Source organism: Garra rufa, chromosome 25 (assembly GCF_049309525.1).
Source record: "Garra rufa chromosome 25, GarRuf1.0, whole genome shotgun sequence".
Classification (NCBI taxonomy): Eukaryota; Metazoa; Chordata; class Actinopteri; order Cypriniformes; family Cyprinidae; genus Garra; species Garra rufa.
In genome coordinates, this window is record NC_133385.1 from 16,146,752 (window position 1) to 16,169,188 (window position 22,437).

The 22,437-nt window shown below is 33.5% G+C and overlaps 1 protein-coding gene across 1 annotated transcript in view; it reads left to right on the forward strand.

The window, feature by feature from the left end:
• The first annotated feature begins 7,505 nt into the window (after window positions 1–7,505).
• LOC141301280 (SNF-related serine/threonine-protein kinase-like) overlaps window positions 7,506–22,437 on the forward strand; it is a 33,883-nt gene continuing 18,951 nt past the window's right edge. Inside the window, exons 1-2 of the mRNA XM_073831534.1 lie at window positions 7,506–7,615; window positions 19,322–19,999. Coding sequence (XP_073687635.1) covers window positions 19,411–19,999 — 589 coding nt within the window. The 5' untranslated portion in view covers window positions 7,506–7,615; window positions 19,322–19,410. The remainder of the gene's footprint in view (window positions 7,616–19,321; window positions 20,000–22,437) is intronic.

A 22,437-nucleotide genomic window follows, 5' to 3' on the forward strand; every position in this document is an offset into this window, starting at 1 on the left:
AATTTAGCAGACATCAGCACCATGAGCTGGACTCGGTATGTCAAAAAACGTGTGAAATAATGCAATTTAGATACATATTTCTTAAGAATTTCTCACTTTATGTCGATACTTATTCTAAAATGTCACCCTGGACCACAAAACCAGTCTTAAGTAGCACATTGTAGCAATTGTATGGGTCAGACTTTTTCTTTTATGCCAAAAATCATTAGGATATTAAGTAAAGATCATGTTCCATTAAGATATTTTGTCAATTTACTACCGTAAATATATCAAAACCTAATTTTTGATTAGTCGCCTAATATGCTTTGCTAAGAACTTAATCTGAACAATTTTAAAGGCGATTTTCTCAATATTTAGTTTTTTTTTTTTTTGCACCCTCTGAATCCAGATTTTCAAATAGTATCTCTGCCAAAAATATTGTCCTATTCTAACAAAAGCTTATTTATTCAGCTTTCAAGTGATGTATAAATCTCAATTAAAAAAAAAAAAAGACCCTTATGACTGGTTTTGTGGTCTAGGGTCACAAATGGTTTAAACAGCAAGTGCTGTTTCTTTGGTCTTTCAATATAAAAGTAATAGGCCTACTCTGTTGCACCATTTCATAAACTTATCAAAATTAAAAACAGCAATTAGTTTTGAAATTAGGCTCCATTTTGAACTTGTGCTTGTGCAAATTAACAAAAATAAGCCGCACGGGATGTTGTCTTTGTTCAAACCAGCATTTTGACAGGTAATATAAATCCATAATCATACCCGCAGATGAAATTGTGCAAGTGTAACCATATATTTCAATGTAGAAATGCCCCCGGGCACTGTGAGATGTGTTAAACTAAATCAGTTCATTTGACCTTTATTAATTTGTCAGTGTACTTTTGAATTTCCATATTAATGCACTCTCATATGCAAGTCTAGATGACGATCCGGTGGGCTTTGCGACCTGCGTAGATCGAGCTGACAAGTTACACCATTGGTTCCCATAGTAACCAGCGTGTTCACCGCCATGTACGAACGTCATTTGTTCCCCATGGGGAGAGTCTGTCTTTCTCTCCTCTTAATTGTTACATTGTGCCTGTGTTGACTAACACAGATGAAAGCGTACACTCACTGCAAAGAACTTCCAAGTTGATCATCGTCAAACCTGTTTCTAATAAAACCCCCATGGATGTGGTTTGACCAGCGCTTGGTCTTGACGTAGTAAATATGAAGAGATGAACAAAAGTTATTAATGGAAGGGCTTGAGTTATTCGTTACAAGTATGTGATTTGCAGATTGTTTAAATGAGACTCAGACAGGCCTTTTGTGACTAAGGCAATTTACCAATAGTGTTTTGATGACATCACAGTCTCCTTGACTCCAGTGTTTTGAGGATGTCAGTCACTTAGTTCCAGCATAGAAAGGAAGTGAATGAACGGAATCTTGATCAATTGCTCTAGTCTTCTGGAATCTTAAGAATGTCCTCTGTTCTGGCTTGTACATTTGCCACTATTAACCTTCATGGCCTGTTGAGTCCGATTTATGTCTAGAGTCCCAGACACCGCAGTTATGTAAAAATAATAGTAGCAATTCCCAAATGAACCTTTTATTTCGCTTTTAAAATCTTTTAATATACTACTCTGACCTCATTAAACCATTTCAACTGCTGTTATTAAAGCTTTAAACTTTGTTGTGTCACAAAGCTGGCATGTACTTCTGAGAGGTGCACAAAGCATACATAGTGACCTGATGAGTTTTCTGTAAAGCTCCATAAATCTGCACTGTAAAAATGCTAATTTTAGCAAATAATAATGTAAATGTGCCAGTTAACTCATTAACTGTAAGTTACCTACTAAGAACAGAAAAATTATGTTTTAAAAGTAAAAGTATGGAATTTACTGAATATGGGCCATTCTACAGAATTGGTCCAAAGTCAGAGCTGGAAACAACTTGAAATGTTTATTTGTTCACAGATGTGTATGTATGCAAGTTGTATAATATCCAAGGTAAACATTTCTAGTAATTCTCATTGTATTTTCAGAAAGTTTTGGAACATTTGTCCTCTCCCCGAATTTGTCACTACTAAAACACAATTATGTAATTTAATAAGAAGGGTTATATTGACCTATTAAGATTTTGCTTACATCTACCTTGTAAATATATATTTTTTGCTATTTTATTAAAAGGTTTTCAGAGGTAAATCAATAACAGTTACAATTTTAATAATATTTCAATGTGATTTATGAGATTTGTTGTATTTTGAATCTAATTTTTCTTTGTAAAAGGAAAAAAGTTGATCATACTGAATTCAAAGTTAAGGATTCATTAGTTTGAGTATACATTGAACTAAAAACTATCATAAAATCTTAGTTCATAATTCAGTATACTTGATTTTTGACAAAACATCCCATGTTTTGGTTGTGACAGCACAATTTTAGTAGTAACAGTAATGTTTTGGTAGCGACCATATCACATTACAGAATTGAACTCGCATACTAAAACATAACTAACCCAGATAGCACACGTACGTCTGCAAGATGTCTGTTAAAGATCTCTTGATCTGGAAAGCATCTGCTGTGTACAAACATCTAGCAGACGTCTGTAAGATGTCAGTTTTACATACATTCTAGTTCATAAACATCTAATAGACATCTATTTGACATCTGATAGGAAACGTCCAATCCCAGTTAGCACACATATGTCTGCAAGATATCTGTTAAAGATCTCTTGATCTGGAAAGCATCTGCTGTGTACAAACATCTAGCAGACGTCTGTAAGATGTCAGTTTTACATACATTCTAGTTCATAAACATCTTAAAGACATCTATTTGACGTCTATTTGACATCTGATAGGAAACCTCCAATCCCAGATAGCACATGTACGTCTGCAAGATGTCTGTTAAAGATCCCTTAATCTGGAAAGCATCTGCTGTGTACAAATGTCTGGCAGATGTCTGTAAGATGTCAGTTTTACATACATTCTAATTCATAAACATCTTAAAGACATCTAATAGACGTCTATTTGACATCTGATAAGAAACGTCCAATCCCAGATAGTACACGTATGTCTGCAAGATATCTGTTAAAGATCTCTTTATCTGGAAAGCATCTGCTGTGTACAAACGTCTGGCAGACGTCTGTAAGATGTCAGTTTTACATACATTCTAGTTCATAAACATCTTAAAAACATCTAATAGACATCTATTTGACATCTGATAGGAAACGTCCAATCCCAGATAGCACACGTATGTCTGCAAGATATCTGTTAAAGATCTCTTGATCTGGAAAGCATCTGCTGTGTACAAACATCTAGCAGACGTCTGTAAGATGTCAGTTTTACATACATTCTAGTTCATAAACATCTTAAAGACATCTATTAGACGTCTATTTGACATATGATAGGAAACCTCCAATCCCAGATAGCACATGTACGTCTGCAAGATGTCTGTTAAAGATCCCTTAATCTGGAAAGCATCTGCTGTGTACAAATGTCTGTAAGATGTCAGTTTTACATACATTCTAATTCATAAACATCTTAAAGACATCTAATAGACGTCTATTTGACATCTGATAAGAAACGTCCAATCCCAGATAGTACACGTATGTCTGCAAGATATCTGTTAAAGATCTCTTTATCTGGAAAGCATCTGCTGTGTACAAACGTCTGGCAGACATCTGTAAGATGTCAGTTTTACATACATTCTAGTTCATAAACATCTTAAAGACATCTAATAGACATCTATTTGACATCTGATAGGAAACGTCCAATCCCAGATAGCACACGTATGTCTGCAAGATATCTGTTAAAGATCTCTTGATCTGGAAAGCATCTGCTGTGTACAAACATCTAGCAGACGTCTGTAAGATGTCACTTTTACATACATTCTAATTCATAAACATCTTAAAGACATCTAATAGACGTCTATTTGACAATTGCTGAGACACAAGACACAACTGTGTCTTGCAGATGTAAATGCAGACGTCAAATAGACGTCTCTGAGATGTACGTGTGCTATCAGGGAAGACATACTAAAATACTTGTTTATTTCCCCCAAATATAGGATTATGTGTTCCAATTTGTCATTTTTTTTTTTTTCAAATTTTATGGAATAACACCCAAAAAAACAATGCTGTCACTACCGAAACGTCACCTAATATTTTGGTTTGAACTGTTAAAGTAGTGACAATTTTAGATACTTTTAGACCTACCTCAAAGATGCTAATTATCTAGGTTACCTAGCACAGTTCTGAACAGTTGTACACACATAAAAACTAAATTTAATGGAAAAACACCCCCAAAAAAAACAAAGCTGTAACTACTGAAACGTCACCTAATATTTTTGTTGTGACTGTTACAGTAGTGACAATTTTAGATACTTTTAGGCCTACCTCAAAGATGTAATTATCTAGGTTAGCTAGCACAGTTCTGAAAAGTTGTACACACTTAAAAACTGAATTTAATGGAAAAACACCCAAAAAAACAAACAAAGTCACCACCAGTGTTGGGGGTAACGCATTACAAGTAACGCGAGTTACATAATCAGAATACTTCTTTCAAGTAACTAGTAAAGTAGCGCATTACTTTTTGATTTAAAAGAAAATGTTACTTTTTCAAAAATGTAACACCAGTTACTTTTTGTTTCCTTAATGTTTTTAATCCCATTTTATTAACCAGTGTCTTTGCTGCTGACCTTTGTTGATCCAATTCAACCATACTAATAAGCAAAACTTACTTTAGATTAACTAACATTTGTGCTTCATTTTTCTCATTGCTGAAGAGTGTTGAACTTCCTTTTCCTACAGTTCTGCTGTACAGATATGAATTGACTTTTCCTTCAGCCTTAGGCTTATTCATTTCACTTTTTTGGTGTGGAAAATCTAACTTTTTATATAATAAAAACAAACAATTAAGCCCTGCCCAGATTAAAAAAGTTATGCAAAAGTAACGCGAAAGTAATGTAATGCATTACTTTTCATAAAAAGTAACTAAGTAATGTAATTAGTTTCTTTTTTAGGGAGTAATACAATATTGTGATGCATTACTTTTAAAAGTAACTTTCCCCAACGCTGGTTTCCAGGGGCGTTGCTAGGAAGGCAGCCACTTTCAGCAGCCATTGCTCCAGTCTTGTCACATGATTCTTCAGAAAACATTCTATAATATTCTGATATTCTGACCTCTCAATAAGCAATTACCTAATGTTTCGGTCATGACTGTTTCGATTTTAGATACTTTGGAACCTTGCTCAAAGATACTAATCAGCATATGACTACCTAGCACAGTTCTGAACAGCTGCATACATATAAAAACAAATGTTATAAAATAACTCCTAAAAAAGTGTGTTTGATTATAGAAAAATGGTGTTCGGTAGTGACGTTCCTTAAAGTTACACACTAATTTTTTTCATACTTTTAAACACATTTACCTCAAAATGATGAGGCCTATCTACTCACACCTTGCTATGAGAGCGAGTGACACAGGAATGTTTTCGGATAATAAATGTAGGGGTGTAGTTAAAACCACTCTCAGCCAGTTGACTAAAACATACACTTTCAGTAGTGACATGAAAATGCAGGACATGTTTTTTTAAAAAGATATTTTTGAAAACAACAATGTAATAAAATGCAAAAAATATTTTATTATCGGTTTCATAAATTGAAATTTAGGGGTTAGGGTTCGGGACAGGCATCTCCCAATTGAAACTACCCAATAAATGATGATTTTGTATGTATTAAGCTTTAAATATTATTGTGGATTCAATAGATACACTGATACACTGGAATTATTCATACCCCTTAATTTTTTTCACATTTTGTTTTGTTCCTGCCTTACGTTAAACTACTTTAAATTACTTCTTTCCCCACATCAATCTACACTCTCTACTCCGTAATGGCAAAGCAAAAAATATGTTTTCAACATTTGTGCAAATTTATTAAAAATAAAAAACTGAAAGGATCCCGTTGCAAAAGTATTCATACCCTTTTCTGGGACACTCGAAATTTAGCTCAGGAGCATTCATATTGCTTCTAGATGTTACTACACTTCGAGTGGAGTTAAACTGTGGCAAATTCATTTGAATGAGTATGATTTAGAAAATCACGCCTTTCAGAAAAGGTCTAACAGCTGAAAATGCATATCAGAGCAAAAACCGAGTCCTGAGGTCAAGATAACTGTCTGTAGAGCTCAGTGACAGACTTGCGTTAAGGCAATGATCAAGAGAAGAGTTCAGAAAAAAATCTGCTGCATTGAAGGTTCACAGAAGCATTATTCATAATGGAAGAAGATTGGAACAACTAGGACTCTAGAAAATGTCTGCCAGCCCCCATCCAAGCTGACAGAGCTTGAGAGGTGAAAAGGTGAGGCAAAGAATGGCAGATAATTGCCAAATGCAGATGTGCAAATCTTGTCACATCATACCCAAAAAGACTTGAGGCTGTAAAGGTGCTTCAACTATGTACTGAGTTAAGGGTATGAATACTTATGCAATGTGCTTATTTCAGTGTTTTATTTTTAATACATTTGTAAAATTCGCAAATATGGTTTTTGCTTTGTCATTATTATGGTGTATGGAGTGTAAATTGATGTGGGGAAAAACTCATTTAAAGCAGTTTAACATAATGCTGCAACAAAACGTGAAAAAAATGAAGGGGTATGAATACTTTAGCAAGGCACTGTAATAAAATGATCTTAGTAAAAATCTAAGATTTTAATATTTAAATGCTTTTTAAAAAAATTTGGGTGTGGGACAGCAGTTTGCACAGATTCTGTATTATACTTTATAATATTACAATATATTACTGTTTTCTGTTTTAAAAAAAACTTTGAAATGTAGTTTATTCCTGCAACGACAATGCCGAATTTTCAGCAGCCATTACTCCAGTCTTGTCACATGTTTCTTCAGAAATCATTCTATAATATTCTGATTTACTGCTCAATACGCATTTATTATTATTTTCAGTGCTGAAACTGGTCCTGCCTAATATTTTTGTAGAAACATTTTAGTGATGCATTCACTGATGAAAAGAAAGAACAGCAATTAATTCTTTGCAACAGCAATGTTTTTACTGCAAGTTTAACAAAAACTATTTAAGTGTATTTTATTTGCTTTTTCCTGTATGCTCATTACAGACTTGCGAAGAATGTTCAGCCTGCAAAAGTGACTCAGCTTATTTGCATATACATTCTGACATTAAAGTGATCCAGACCGCACATAAATGTGCGGAATGTTAGTCCGAGTGCTGTTTTTCCATTCAGTCCCTTCACCTAATTATAGCCAGTTGCATAATAGTGTTCTTGAGACTTCAGAAACATTTCATGTGGCCCTGCCTCAACTCACTCTCTCACTCACTCAAGTCCGGGTAAGCTGGAATGCATTGACGTCAGAGGAGGGAGAGCGCTCGAGCGCTAGAGCACAAGTGAGCGCGCGGGCACTGCGGAGCGACGCGCGCACCACTACATGCTTCGTCCTGGTCGGACAGCGGGCATCATTTATTGATAAAAACAACAGCGAGCGGACGTTCGAAGACGTTAGGGAGCGAACTGTTCGCGTAGCCTCCAGAAAAATACGCGAGGGAAGCTGAGAATATTTCCAACGGATGCTCGTTCACGTATAGACGCATGAAACGCTGCGTACCACTTTATATGGTAAGTTATTACTGAATACAAATGCGTTTGGTGTATTTAACTATTTGTTGAATTGAGTAACGTTACTGAAGTCGTCCTTGGTGATCTATTAGGTATGATATATATAGGGTATGAATGCTCGGTTTAATTCCGTTGAGTTTCATTTGGGATCATTGAAAGCGTGCCAGAGTCTAATAGTTTGATGTTATTGTTTGTGTACTGGTTAATAATGGTGATTTTAATTAGTTTAGGTATGTAGTTATTGTTTTATACGTGTCATTCCATATAGTTGGCAGGTTATTTTTGCTATTAGAGAGACTGAATGATTAAAGATGAGTTAGAAGATGTAGCTGGCGGACAAACATTGAGTCTGAGGCTTTTGCATTGTGCTGGCCTGCATTTTCGGTTCTCTCTCTCTCCCTCACACACTCAGTATGGAAGTCACCCTATCCTCCGCTCTATGTAGTCCTAGCCCTGGAGACATCCAGGGGCATCTGACAGCATGGCACACAGCAGGTAGGAGAAAGAAAACAAGACAAAGAGACAGAGACAAGAGTAGAGAATGAGAAGGGGTCAGATTGTTTTTTATTTTGTATTAATTTAGTATGTCTGTTGTTTGTTTTACATAGTTTTACTGCATGCAGTGAAACTGCAACTGCTTTGGAAATACGAATGTACAAAGATTTGCTGTGCCGATGAAACATTAAAATAGAAAACGGTGTTCCTGTGGTCAAGGAAATTTTAGGGTCATAGAAATTAGTCAATTTTCATAACTTTTCACTTACGAAGAGCATTTCCTAGCTCATTAAAGGCTTATTGTATATAAAAAGTTAATCAGATTTTTTCTTTTTCATTTTAATATATATGTAAAATATGCAGTATATTTTTAATTATATTTTATAAGCTGGAAATAGAGTTCTATATATTGCTAGCTCATGAAATATTTTACTATATATAATAAAAATCGCATTTATTATGTTTTCATTAAATATTAGCTATATTCTAGCTCATGGAATATTTAAGTATAATAATAATTACACTATGTATTTTTAATAATTTTAATATGTAAAATATTCAGATGTTTTTATTATAAATGTTATGAGCTAGAAATAGAGTTCTATATATTGCTATCTCATGAAATATGTAAATATAATATAATAATAACATTCATAAATTTGTAATTATTTTAATATATGTAGAATATGAATGATATATTTTATGAACTAGAAATAGAGTTATTTTTATTAATGAAATATGTAAATGTATAATAAAAATTGCATTGATTATATTTTTTATTAAATATTAGATATGATACATAATATATATTTCTATCTCATGAAATACTTAAATATAAAAATAATAATGCTTACATTCATTATTTAATAATTTTGAATATGTAAAACATTCATTATATATTTTATACATTTTATGAGCTAGAAAGTTATATATATATATTGCTAGTTCTAGTTTATGAAATATTTAAATATATAATTAAATTGCATTTATATTTTCCATTAAATATTAGCTGTGATACATAATTATATATTTTTGGCTCATGAAATATTTTAATAATAATAATAATTAAATTTATAATATATTTTTCATTATTTTAATATATATGTAAAATATGAATTGTATATTTTTATTATATATTTTATAAGCTGAAAAATACAGTTTTATGTATTGCTAGCTCATGAAATATTTTACTATATATTATAAAAATTGCATTTATTATGTTTTCATTAAATATTAGCTATAATAAGTAATTAAATATATTCTTTAGCTCATGACATTTAAATACAATGATAATAATTACATGTATTATATTTTTTATGAGCTAGAAATAGAAATATATTGCTAGCTCATGAAATATTTAAATATATAATTCATTAAATATTAGCTATGATACATAAAATATTTCTAGCTCAATTTATTAATTTTAATGTGTGTGTAAAATTCATTGTATATTTTTATTATGTATGTTATGAAATATAGTTCTATATAATGCTAGCTCATGAAATATTTAAATTTCTAATAAAATTCCATTTATTATTTATTTTTTATTAGCTATAATATATAATTAGATATATTTCTAGCTCATGAAATATGTAAATATTATTATTTTTATTATTATAAGTACATTCATTATGTATTTTTTATCATTTTAATATATGTAAAATATTCATTATATATTTTTATTATGTATATATATATATATATATATATATATATATATATAAGTTAAATATATAATAAAAATGTATTTATTATATTTGATTAAATATTAGCTATAATATATATTTGTTTATATTTCTATGTCTATCTTTTATTAAAATTTCATGAGCTAGGTTTTCTTCCATAACTGTAGGACTGCTGTGACAATGAAAACAGATATGTAAGAGAAGATGCATTGAGGATCCAAGTTGTTATAGTTGAACTGAGAGGTTTTGTGGAATTTAAATGGAATACTAGGTGAGATTCTTAGTAATACGATCCGAAGGATGCTGGGTAAAGTCATTAGACTCTTATCTATATGGTCTTCCATGTTCTGCATCACTGTAAATACTTGAGTGGTTGTGTATATATATATAGCGTGCATCCAAAGCCCTAGACTCAGCAGTGTGTTTGTTTGTGTGTACATGCATGTGTGTGAGCATATGTGTAAGAATATGCTGTGTGTGCATGCTGGGAAACCACCAAGTTTGTGGGTTTCACAGTGATTCTTTTGTGCCTCAGATTAAAAAGGAGAAGACATGTGCGTGTGCGTGTGTGTGTGTGTGTGTGTGTGTGTGTGTGTGTGTGTCACAGTAGTGTCCTAAGACTCATCAGCTCCATCACAAGGTAGGCCTGAGGGAATCAGGACAAGAGGGGAGCACAGGTCACCTAGATCAAGTTACATTGAAGGGACCACATTTCTACCATTTGACTGAGATTTTTTTCACGCAGCGCAGCAGATTTGTGTTTACAGACAGACTGCATGTCACTGGAAACTTATGTGGGTTAAGCTTATGGGTATGGCTTTAAAATTTAAAACCGAGTGGAAAGAGAGAGACAAGAAATAAAAAGAGCGTATAAAAAAAGTCACCACATGGGCTTTGTACAAAACGAAGCAAGCTACCTCACTGTCTACTCCCTGTTTAGGCAGCTGCCTTTTAAGAAAGCATCCTATTAGTCATGGAACCTCATAAGTAGAGCTGCAAAACGATTAGTCACGATTAATCGATTTAAAATAAAAGTTTATGTTTGCATACTATATGTATATATAAATACACACACACATGTCTATATTTTAAAAAGGATTTATATGTAATTTATATTATATATAAATATTTTACATATAAATCTAACATATTAGTTAATAGACATGAGGGTGAATAATTAATTAATGAAAATTTTATTTTTAGGTGAACTATCCCTTTAACTTTAGCGACTCATTAATAGAAAGCCGTCTTGTGCACAAAACGTTAGCTCATTGGTTACAACTTTTCATTCACTTTGTTTCTTGAGGATCAGCAAACATGATGCTGTGAAAGTCTGTGAAAGTCTGTCTATCTGTATATAAAATTTCATTTTGATGTACCATAATTATAAAGCTACTCAGATTATGTCAAAAGTTTTTGAACAGTAAGATTTTTAATGTTTTTTAAAGAAGCCTGCATTTATTTGATCCAAAGTACGGCAAAAACAGTCAAATTTTGAAATATTTTTACTATTTAAAACAACTGTTTTCTATTTGAATATTTTTAAAATGTAATTAATTCCTGTGATTTTAATTTTTAGCAACATTACTCCAGTCACATGATCCTTCAGAAATCATAATATTCTGATTTGCTGTTTAAAAACATTTATTATTTTTATTGTTATTATTGTTGTTGTTGTTGTTGTTGTTATTATTATGTTGAAAACGGCTGAGTAGATTTTTTTTAGGTTTCTTTGATTAACAGAAAGTTCAGAAGAACAGCATTTATCTGAAATAGAAATCTTTTGTAACAATATTAATGTCTTTATCACCACTTTTGACCAATTTAAAGCATCCTTATAAAATAAAAGTATTAATTTCTATAATTTCTTTTCCAAAAAATTATACTGACTCCAAGCTTTTAAATGGTATAGTGTTTAATGTAACGAAAGCTTTTTATTTCAGATAAATGCTGATATTTGGATCTTTCTATCCATCTAAGACTCCTGAAAAAATATACTCAACTGTTTTAAATATCCATAATAAAAATAATAATTAAAAAAAATGTTGCTTGAACAGCAAATCAGCATATTAGAATGATTTCTGAAGAATCATGCGACACTGAAGCTTGTTGTAATGATGTTAAAAATGTAGCTTTGATCAGAGGAATAAATCACATTTTAAAATATGTTCAAATAGAAAACGGTTATTTTAAATAGTACAAATATTTCAAAATTTGACTTTTTGCTGTACTATGGATCAAATAAATGCAGGCTTGGTGAGCAGAAGAGACTTCTTTAAAAAAACATTAAAAACCTTACTGTTCAAAAACTTTTGACTGGTAGTGTTAGTTGTACTTTTTTAAATTAATTTACAATTTTTTTTTTATTTAAAAGAATATTATAAAATTTAAATTCGTAAATCATGGTTTATTCGTAAAAAAGTTCTGAATATGCGCATATTGGTGCAAGCGTATGACTTTTACGGATAGACCAGAGGTTTAAATGTTTTACCGTTTGTGTGAGTGTACACGCTAATGCACTTGGAACAGCAGGCACGCAAGCTCCCACTGCGCCGGGCTGACCTCACCACCATGAATGTTGCATGATGGGAACATGGGGCGATGAGATCATATCTAAAGGCAACCCCATTATATTCTCCCCAACTCTGCATCTCTTTCACATCTCTTCACTTCGCTCGTCCATCAGCCCTCCCTCCTTAAAAAGCAAGAGCGGGATGACTCATCCTTTCACACCTCTCCCCTGGTGCCTCCTGTCAGCCCCTCGTACGGGTTTGTGTGTTCCGTATCGGCGTACAAATGAGTCGGGGTCTGTTTTCTTGCCTTTGACGCTCGGTGACAAAAGACCCCAGCGTCTCAGGCAGCAGACATTTTCTTTTAGAAACGCTGAGCCTGCTGGATTCCCATCTCCTCGATGTGCAAGTTCCTCGCTCGCAGGAAGGCGAGGAAATGCCATGTCTGTGTATGTTTGCGTGTATGCGTCTTGTGTAACTGCGAGAGTCGTCCTAAACTGCGGATGCTGGGTGTCTGCCTGAGCGCTATCAGGAGGAAGCACAATGTGTGCTCCCTGCTCCCTTTAGGAAACCCTGCCATGCTTTGTAGAGCTGAACATAGAAAGGGTGGACAGCCCTATCCTTCCTCAATATGGAGGCCAACCGGTCTTTGTTACATCGTTTGTACTGTGTTTTTGCTCTTTTATTTGTCTTCGGGCTCTTTTTTCCTTTCGCTCTCAACCACTAAATAAATACATCTCACAAAAGGCGACAAAACATCAAAGTTTTGCTCACCAGGAAGCTCTGAATTCAAACCAAACTGGTTCTGGAATAAATCATTCACCCAAAAATGAAAATACGGTCATTTAAATCACCCTCAGTGATTACTTAATTACAAATGGGCAACGCAAAAGGAAATTGTATGAAGAATGTTCATGTTGTTCTTTTCCTTACAATGAAAGTTCTCATTTTTCGGTGAGCTGTTGCTTTAAAACACAATATGTCATTTATAAACGCAGCTTTTCCCAAGTAGAATGTGTATGCGAAGTGTAAATATTTGCGTATATGAGAGATTAGTGAATAATAACATTTTTGTGTGTAATTGTGTACCGATCGACCGCAAACTCTCAGTCTGTCAGACAAAAGGCAGGTTATTATTAGCAGCATTGTTTCCAACAGACAAGAAAAGCTTTGAGTACACTTCATTTTCATGTGTGTGCTCGAGTGTGAGCATGCATTATTGTTAGTATTTATAAATAATTTGAATTGGCATTTCAATTTTTTTTTTTTTTTTTTTTTTTTTGTAATTTTGCTTATTTACAGGTAGTTGCAAAGTCAACATTTCACCTAATATTTTTTTTTTTTTTTATATATAAGTTTTGATTTTAGTTTTAGTTAACAATAACATGAGCATCATACCATTAGTGCCCTGTTCAACCTCTATCATTGTTCATTAACTATTCAGCTCCTTTTATCAAACCACGCACACACCCTAATAATGATATCGCATTACAGGTATTGATCTACACCATTTGTGCTATGCCTCTGTCACCCGACTCCTCTGACGCGAGGTCCCAAAATGCACTCCTCTCCTCTCGCTCCCCTCTTTTTTCACTCTTCTCTTTGTCCAATCCATCAGAGCGTTTTTTTAGTGTTCCCTTAATTAACTCTCTGTGAGTATTTTATTTTAATTTGTTTTATGTTTTTTGTCCCGTGTTTTGTGCAATGCTGTTGTTGTTATTTTATTATTTTACTATATTTTGTCCTGTGTTTTGTGCCTTGTTTTTTTTTTTGTCCTGTGTTTTGTGCATTGCTGTTGTTGCTTCTTATTTTATTTTATTTATTTTTTTCCTGATTTGTGCGGTTTCATTTTATTTTATTTTGTCCTGTGTTTTGTGCGTTGTTTCTTTTTCTTTTTTTTTATTGTTGTTGTTTTTTTTTTGTCCTGTGTTTTGTGCTTTTTTTATTTTATTATTTTGTTTTGTGCATTGTTATTGTTTTTTGTTTCTTATCTTATTTTTTTAATTATTTTTCCTGTGTTTTGTGTAATATTGTTTATTTTATTTCATTTGTTTATTTTTTTTGTCCTGTTTTGTAGGTTGTTGTTTGTTATCTTATCTTTTTTTATTTTATTTTATTTTTTTATTTTTTTTGTCCTGTGTTTTGTACATTGTTGTTGTTGCTTCTTATTTTATTTATTTTTTCCTGATTTGTGCGGTTTTTATTTTGTTTTGTTTTGTGCGTTTTTATTTAATTTGATTTTATTTTATTTGTTTATGTTTTTGTCCTGTTTTGTAGGTTGTTGTTGTTTGTTTCTTATCTTTTTTTATTTATTTATTTATTTTACCTGTGTTTTGTACATTGTTGTTGTTGTTGCTTCTTATTTTATTTTATTTTTTTCCTGATTTGTGCAGTTTCATTTTATTTGATTTTGTCCTGTGTTTTGTGCGTTGTTTCTTTTTTTTTTATTGTTTGTTTTTGTTTTGTTTTTTGTCCTGTGTTTTGTGCGTTTTTATTTTATTATTTTATTTTGACCTGTGTTTTGTGCATTGTTGTTGTTTTTTGTTTCTCATCTTATTTTTTTAATTATTTTTTTCCTGTGTTTTGTGTAATATTGTTTATTTTATTTCATTTGTTTATTTGTTTTTTTTTTGTCCTGTTTTGTAGGTTGTTGTTTGTTATCTTATCTTTTTTTTATTTTATTTTATTATTTTTTTTGTCCTGTGTTTTGTACATTGTTGTTGTTGCTTCTTATTTTATTTTATTTATTTTTTCCTGATTTGTGCGGTTTTTATTTTGTTTTGTTTTGTGCGTTTTTATTTCATTTGATTTTATTTTATTTGTTTATTTTTTTTGTCCTGTTTTGTAGGTTGTTGTTTGTTTCTTATCTTTTATTTTATTATTATTTTTTTACCTGTGTTTTGTACATTGTTGTTGTTGCTTCTTATTTTATTTTATTTATTTTTTTCCTGATTTGTGCGGTTTTTATTTAATTTTGTTTTGTTTTGTCTTGTTTTGTTTTGTGCATTTTTATTTCATTTGATTTTATTTTATTTGTCCTGTGCATTGTTGTTTTTTCTTATTTTTTATTTTATTTTGTTGTTTGTTTTTTGTGTTTGTTTTTTTTTGTCCTGTTTTGTGCGTTTTTATTTTATTTTATTTTGTCCTGTGTTTTGTGCATTGTTATTGTTTTTTGTTTCTTATCTTATTTTTTTAATAATTTTTTTCCTGTGTTTTGTGTAATATTGTTTATTTTATTTTATTTTATTTTATTTGTTTATTTTTTTTGTCCTGTTTTGTAGGTTGTTTGTTTCTTATCTTTTTTTATTTTATTATTATTTTTTTACCTGTGTTTTGTACATTGTTGTTGTTGCTTCTTATTTAATTTTATTTATTTTTTCCTGATTTGTGCAGTTTATATTTTGTTTTATTTTATTTTGTTTTGTCCTGTTTTGAGCATTTTTATTTCATTTTATTTTATTTTATTTGTCCTGTGCATTGTTGTTTCTTATTTTTTATTTTATTGTTGTTTGTTTTGTTTTTTTTGTCCTGTGTTTTGTGCATTGTGGTTGGTGTTGTTGTTTGTTTGTTTGTTTGTTTGTTTGTTTGTTTTTATTATTCTATTCAATTTTAGTTTATTTTATTTTTGTCCTGTGTTTTCTGCATAGTAGTAGTTGTTTGTAGTTTGGTTTTGGTTTTTGTTTGTTTTTATTTTATTTTTTTTGTGCTGTGTGTTTTTTTTTTTTTTTTTTTGATTGGATTTTAACTTGAATGATGTTGAAAGTCCCTTCAATTCTTATATCTACATGTATATACCAACTGTTTGGATAATATTTTTCTCACAAATGTTTGGCAATTGCATGATACATTGACATTACAAAACATTTGTCTAATATGACAGGTGATGACAAAATTGTCACTTCCTGCAATTGCAGTACTGAATGGGTTTTGTCTTAGCATGCATTATGTTGTCACCTACAGGTTTGGCTGAAATTGTAGTAGACAGACATATTCGTGCTTGGACATGCGGTTATTGTCACTCCCTCTATGTCTGATAATAGAGGAGTTCTTTGTTAAGTAACAGGGTGGATTTGTTTGAAGTACTTAGTAATAGTTACACGGTTGCTAAGTAACTGTTGTATTATAAAGTAAGCACACTGTGGCAATAATAATCATTTGCTTCTGAGACAATTGGATTTTTTTTTTAATGATTCTTCTAAGATCAGTGTCTGGCATTCTTACAGGCAAATACTCACAGTACTCGTCTTTTGCTGAGCAAACGCATAAGATCAGTATATAAATCCGTCAGAAGGCTTACCTTGTGCTCTCTCCACACACTCGCCTTCCTCTCTTCAATAACGCTGTGTAAGTGAAAGTCAAGTGCAGTTCGCCTCTATATGTAGCTCTGTCTATTTCAACACAAAGAGCACTACATACCTTCCACTTAAACATTACTAAAAGGGTTTTCCAGCCTGATGCCATGCAAAAACCTTTTAAAGTTCTATTAAGCCAGTTTTATGGTTGTTAGGACATTCCTATGCAGTTGCTAGGGTGGTTGTTAGGGTGTTATGGGATGTTTGCAGACCATTATTGACTATGCTGTTGCTAAGGTGTTCTGATATTGTTAGGATGTTGGTTTTAAATGGTTGGATTGGAAAAATTATGGGTGGTTGCATTAGTGTGGCTATGCTGTTGCTAATGATTTCTGATTGGTTGATGACATGTTGCTATGTTTTTGCTAGAATGTAAAGTAGGATTGTAAAGGGGTGGAGATTTTCCAGGATTTTTTGGAAAACTTTTGGGCAATCTTTGGAATATTAGCAAAGATGTTCTACCCCTTTGCAAACCTAGGGTACAGGATGGTTGCTATACCATAGATAAGGTGTTGATTGGTTAAAATGTTGCTGTGTGGTTTGACCACCTGTTGACACATTGCTATTTGGTTACTAGGGTGTTGCTATGGGATTGGCAAAGTTATAGATGGTTGCAAGTGGTTGCTAGGGTCACTAAAGTTGCGATGCTGTTGCTGGTGATTTCTGATGCTATGTTTCCTAGAGTGTAAAATAGGGTTGCAAGGGGGTAAAAAAAATTCTGGTGAAATTAAAAAAAAAATTTCAGGATCATGAAACTTTTGGAAAATTACCAGGAATGTCCTACCCCTTTTGCAACCCTAGTGTAAATGATGGTTGCTAGGCTGTTGCTATACCATAAATAATGTGTTTGATTAGTTAACACATTGCTGTGTGTTTTCTAATGTTGTGTATGGTGTGATGCTATGGAACTGGAAAAAGTAAGGATGGTTTCAAGGGTTTTGCTAATGATTTCTGATTGGTTGATGACATGTTGCTATGTGTTTGCAAAAGTAGGGTTGCAAAGAGGTGAAAAATTTCTGTAAAATTTCCAATAACTTCCCAGGATATTTTGGAAAACTTTGGAAACTTTTAGAAAGTTTCTGGAAATTTACTAGAAATTGTTCTACCCCTTTGCTCCCCTAGTGTAAAGGATGTTGCTAAGAGGTTGCTAGGCTTTGCTATTCCATAAGGTGTTTTGATTATCAAAATTATGGATGGTTGCATGGGTGTTGCTATGCTGTTTTCAGAAATTTAGCAGAAATGTTCTACCCTTTTGCAACCCAATTGTAAAGGGTAGTTGCCAGGCTGTTGCTATACCATAGATAAGGTGTTTTGATTAGTTAACATGTCTCTGTCTTGTTTCTTGAATATTGTACTGTATATGGTTTCCAGGCCGTTGCTATGTGATTGCTAATGCTGCTGTGTGGTAGCTAGGGTCACTAAAGTTATGTATGCTTGCAGTGGCATTGCTATGATGTTGCTAAGGTGTTCTGATATTGTTAGGATGTTGGTTTGACTGCCTGGTAACACACTGCTATGTGGTTGCTAGGGTGTTACTATGGGATTGGCAGAATGATGGATGGTTGCAAGGGTGTTGCCATGCTGTTGCTGATGATTTCTGATTTGTTGATGACCTGCTATGTATTTTTTTTTTTAGAAAACTTTACCAGACATTTTCCCCCCTTTTGTAATCCTAGTGTAAAGGATGGTTGCCAGGCCATTGCTATACCATAGATAGCATGTTTTGATTGGTTAACATGTTGGTATGTGTTTGCTAGTGTGAAAAGTATGGTTGCAAAGGAACAGAAAATTTCCGGACACTTTCCAGGATTTTTGGAAAGCTTCGGAAACTTTTAGAAACCTTTGGAAAGTTTCCGGAAATTTACCAGAAATTTTCTACCCCTTTGCAACCCTACTGTGTGACATGTTGCTGTGTTTGCTAGAGTGTAAAGTAGGGTTGCAAAGGGGTGGACAATTTCTGGTTAGTAACTTTCCAGAATTTTCAGAAAGTTTCCGGAAAGTGACCGGAAATTTCAAACCCCTTGCAACCCTAGTTAGTGTAGGTGTTTTGATTAGTAAACATGTTGCTGTGTGGTTTCTTGGATATTGTATATGGTTTCAGGTTGCTAGGGTGTTCTTATGCGGTTTCTAGGGCCATTAAAGTTATAGATGCTTGCAATAGCATGGCTAAGGTGTTCTGATTGGTTGATTGTATGTGGTTACTAAAATATGTTGAGTGGTTGTTGGCATGTTGCTATGCAGTTACTAGTGTGTTTTGGAGTTGTTGCCAGAGCATGTTGGCATGTTGCTTTGCAATTGCTAGGATGTTGTTATAAGGTTGCTAAAATTAGCTGGGGTGTTGTGGGATTGTTTATGGGATGTTGCTGCATGATCACTGACATAATCTTTGTTGAGTCATTGTTAGCATATTGCTAGGCTGTTATGGATGGTTGCCAAGGTGTTGTTTTGCAGTTTGGCTGCTAGCATGTTGCTATGCCGTCACTAGGACTTTCGGGGTCATTATTTGGGCGTTAATTGGGTATTCTTGTCTTAGCATGCATCACAAATTAAATCAGTTTTTCCCATACATAAGGAATTTTATTATAACTAATATGTCTAGGGTCTGCTGTTCATATATGCCATGTCTTCACTGTAATTATCTTTATTTTTTTTGTTTTTCCAAAGGTGATGTCACAGTAGAGCTCCAGATTCCTTCAGCTCCCTCTGGTAAGAGAGCCCAATCCTTCAACTGTACCTCCACTACTTGATCCAAAATGGCTTCCACCAAAAGCGGTTACGAGGGCAAGATAGCTGGCCTATATGACCTAGACCGCACACTGGGAAAAGGCCATTTTGCCGTGGTCAAACTAGCCCGTCATGTATTCACGGGCCAACTAGTAGCAGTCAAAGTCATCGACAAGACAAAGCTTGACGACTTAGCGACTGGCCACCTGCTTCAAGAAGTCCGCTGCATGAAACTCGTCCAGCATCCCAACGTAGTGCGACTATATGAGGTCATCGATACACAGACCAAGCTGTACCTCATCCTAGAGTTGGGTGACGGAGGTGACATGTACGATTACATCTTACGTCATGAAGGTGGGGTGGCCGAAGACACGGCAAAAGTGCACTTTGCACAGATTGTTCGAGCGATAGCCTACTGCCATCGTCTGCACGTTGTCCACAGGGATCTGAAGCCGGAGAATGTGGTGTTCTTCAGGCAGCAGGGGACGGTGAAGCTGACAGATTTCGGCTTCAGTAACCACTTTCAGCCCGGGACCATGTTGATGACCAGCTGTGGTTCGCTAGCATACTCCGCCCCAGAAATACTGCTAGGCGAAGAGTATGACGCTCCAGCAGTGGGTGAGTGACAAAACTGGCTTTTTTTGGACGTCGCACCTCCTACAGATTCTTGTATCACAGTGTTTCTTCTTCTGTCTGTTTCCAAGTGTGTTGTTTTATTCAACCAGTGACTCAGAATGCATTTAGAATCCCTGAAAATAACATTTGAGCAAAAAATTTCATTCAAAATCACCCACAAGACTGAAAAATTGATAGATTCTTATGAGTCATAGTTTTTAAGATTGATAGATTTTAAAGGGATAGTACACCCAAAAATTAAAATTACTCTATGATTTTCTCACCCTCAGAGAGTCATAGTTTTAAAAGTGCCATAGATTTAAGATTATAATGATTTTAAAGATTCATAGAATTAAAAGAGATTAAAGGAGTAGTTCACTTTCAAAACAAAAATTTACTTGTTATCCAAGATGTTCATGTCTTTCTTTCTTCAGTCGTAAAGAAATTATGTTTTTTGAGGAAAACATTTCAGGATTTCTCTTCATATAATGGACTTCTATGGTGCCCCCAAGTTTGAACTTCCAAAAGGCAGTTTAAATGCAGCTTCAAAGGGCTCTAAATGATCCCAGCCGAGGAAGAAGGGTCTTATCTAGCGAAACGATCAGTTATTTTCTAAAAACTTTTACAATTTATATACTTTTTAATCTCTACACAGAGTACACACAGAGCTAGACAAGACGAGCATTTGAGGTTAAAAAGTATATAATTTTTTTTTTTTTTAAATAACGGATCGTTTTGCTAGATAAGACTCTGCTGTGATCATTTAGAGCCATTTGAAGCTGCATTTTGGAAGTTCAAACTCGGGGGCACCATAGAAGTCCATTATATGGAGAGAAATCCTAAAATGTTTTCCTCAAAAAACATAGATTCTAAAGATTTGTCATTTTTAAAGATTCATAAATTAAATTTTCATACATTGAAAGATTTATGGATTTAAGACTCATTTAAAAAGAGTTATTTAAAAAATCCCAGATTCATAGATTGAAAAGAGATTCCAAAGATTTATAGATTTTTAAGATTTTAAGACTCTAATCCTAAAGATTCATAGATTTGAAAGAGATTCTAAAGATTCATAGATTGTAAAGTCAAAGATTTATAAATTTTAAGAATTTATACTTTGAAAGATTTATGGATTTAAGACTAATTCTTTGAAAAATCTTAAACATTCATAGATTCTAAAGATTCAGAATTTCAAAGAATCATAGATTTTAAGATTCATAGATTGAAAAGAGATTCTAAAGATTCATATATTCTAAAGATTTGTATTTTTAAAAATTCATACATTTTAAGACTTCAAAGAATTTTCTTTTCTATCTGTACATGACACAAGTGTGTCATTTTGTTCAGTCAATCAGACTTCAGTTGAGGGCTAAATTCTGTCCTTTCAGACTCTTAATTTACATGCAGCGCAGTCAAACTAATCTTCCAAGCCAAGGGATTAAATCTCAGAAGCACGCGGGCCTGCACATCAAACTCTGTGTCTGTGTCACAAGAACACCGGGATGCCTCGCTCTCCTCTCCCCACGTGCCTCTTCTGGGTTTAATCGCTGCCGTTTGCAAAGCGGAAAATTTCTACTGAATGAACAGCACATCTGTGCTCTAGCAGGGGTCAGGCTAGGAGATTTGTGTCAGGTCAAACTTACACATGACCCAACTGACTGCATTCAGAATCCCAGCAGCAAACTCGCACAAGAGTCAAATTCTTATAGAATATCCAGAAAATTAAGGGTGAAATGGATTTCATACACCACTGACAAAGACCATTAAAAACCCATATCACCCGACCACAGGGATGTATAGACTGTTTTTGCTGCCCACTGTACATTTTTCTGTTGTGTCAGGCAGTGCTTTGGTCTGGGAATTTCTTGTACAGTGTGTGCTGTAATGTTGTGTCTTTTAAAATTGTTTGCAGGATGAATGTGGCTAGTCGTGAACTCACATTTCTTCTATCCATCATCCATTCTATTGGATAGAACCTTATTAACCTTATTAAGCTCCAGAGACTCAATATATGGCGAAAGCGAGGGGAGAAATTAAAAAAAAGCAGATTTAAAGAGAGAGAGAGTTAGAGAGAGAGAGACTGGGGCAAGCAGAGAGACAGACTTTAGAGGACACTTGAGCTTAACATTGACCCAGGCAGGAGGATGAAGAGTAACAGGACTGACAATGAATTGTTCTGTCTCTTTCTCATTCTTGTTATTGTCTTGTTCCAGTTCAGTAGAGCTTTCTATAGCACAGATGTGAGCTGAGCACAGACTTTGAACTATAGTATGTAACTGTTCTATTTCACTGCTCTGAGAGTAAAGATTCAAACGATTCTAAAGACTTTTAGGTTCTGAAGCTTCTAGAGTGCAAATGATTCCAAACATTCCAAGATTCTAAAGATTTGAAGATTACAAAATTAAAAGAATAGAATATGAATAGATTCGCAGATTCTGAAG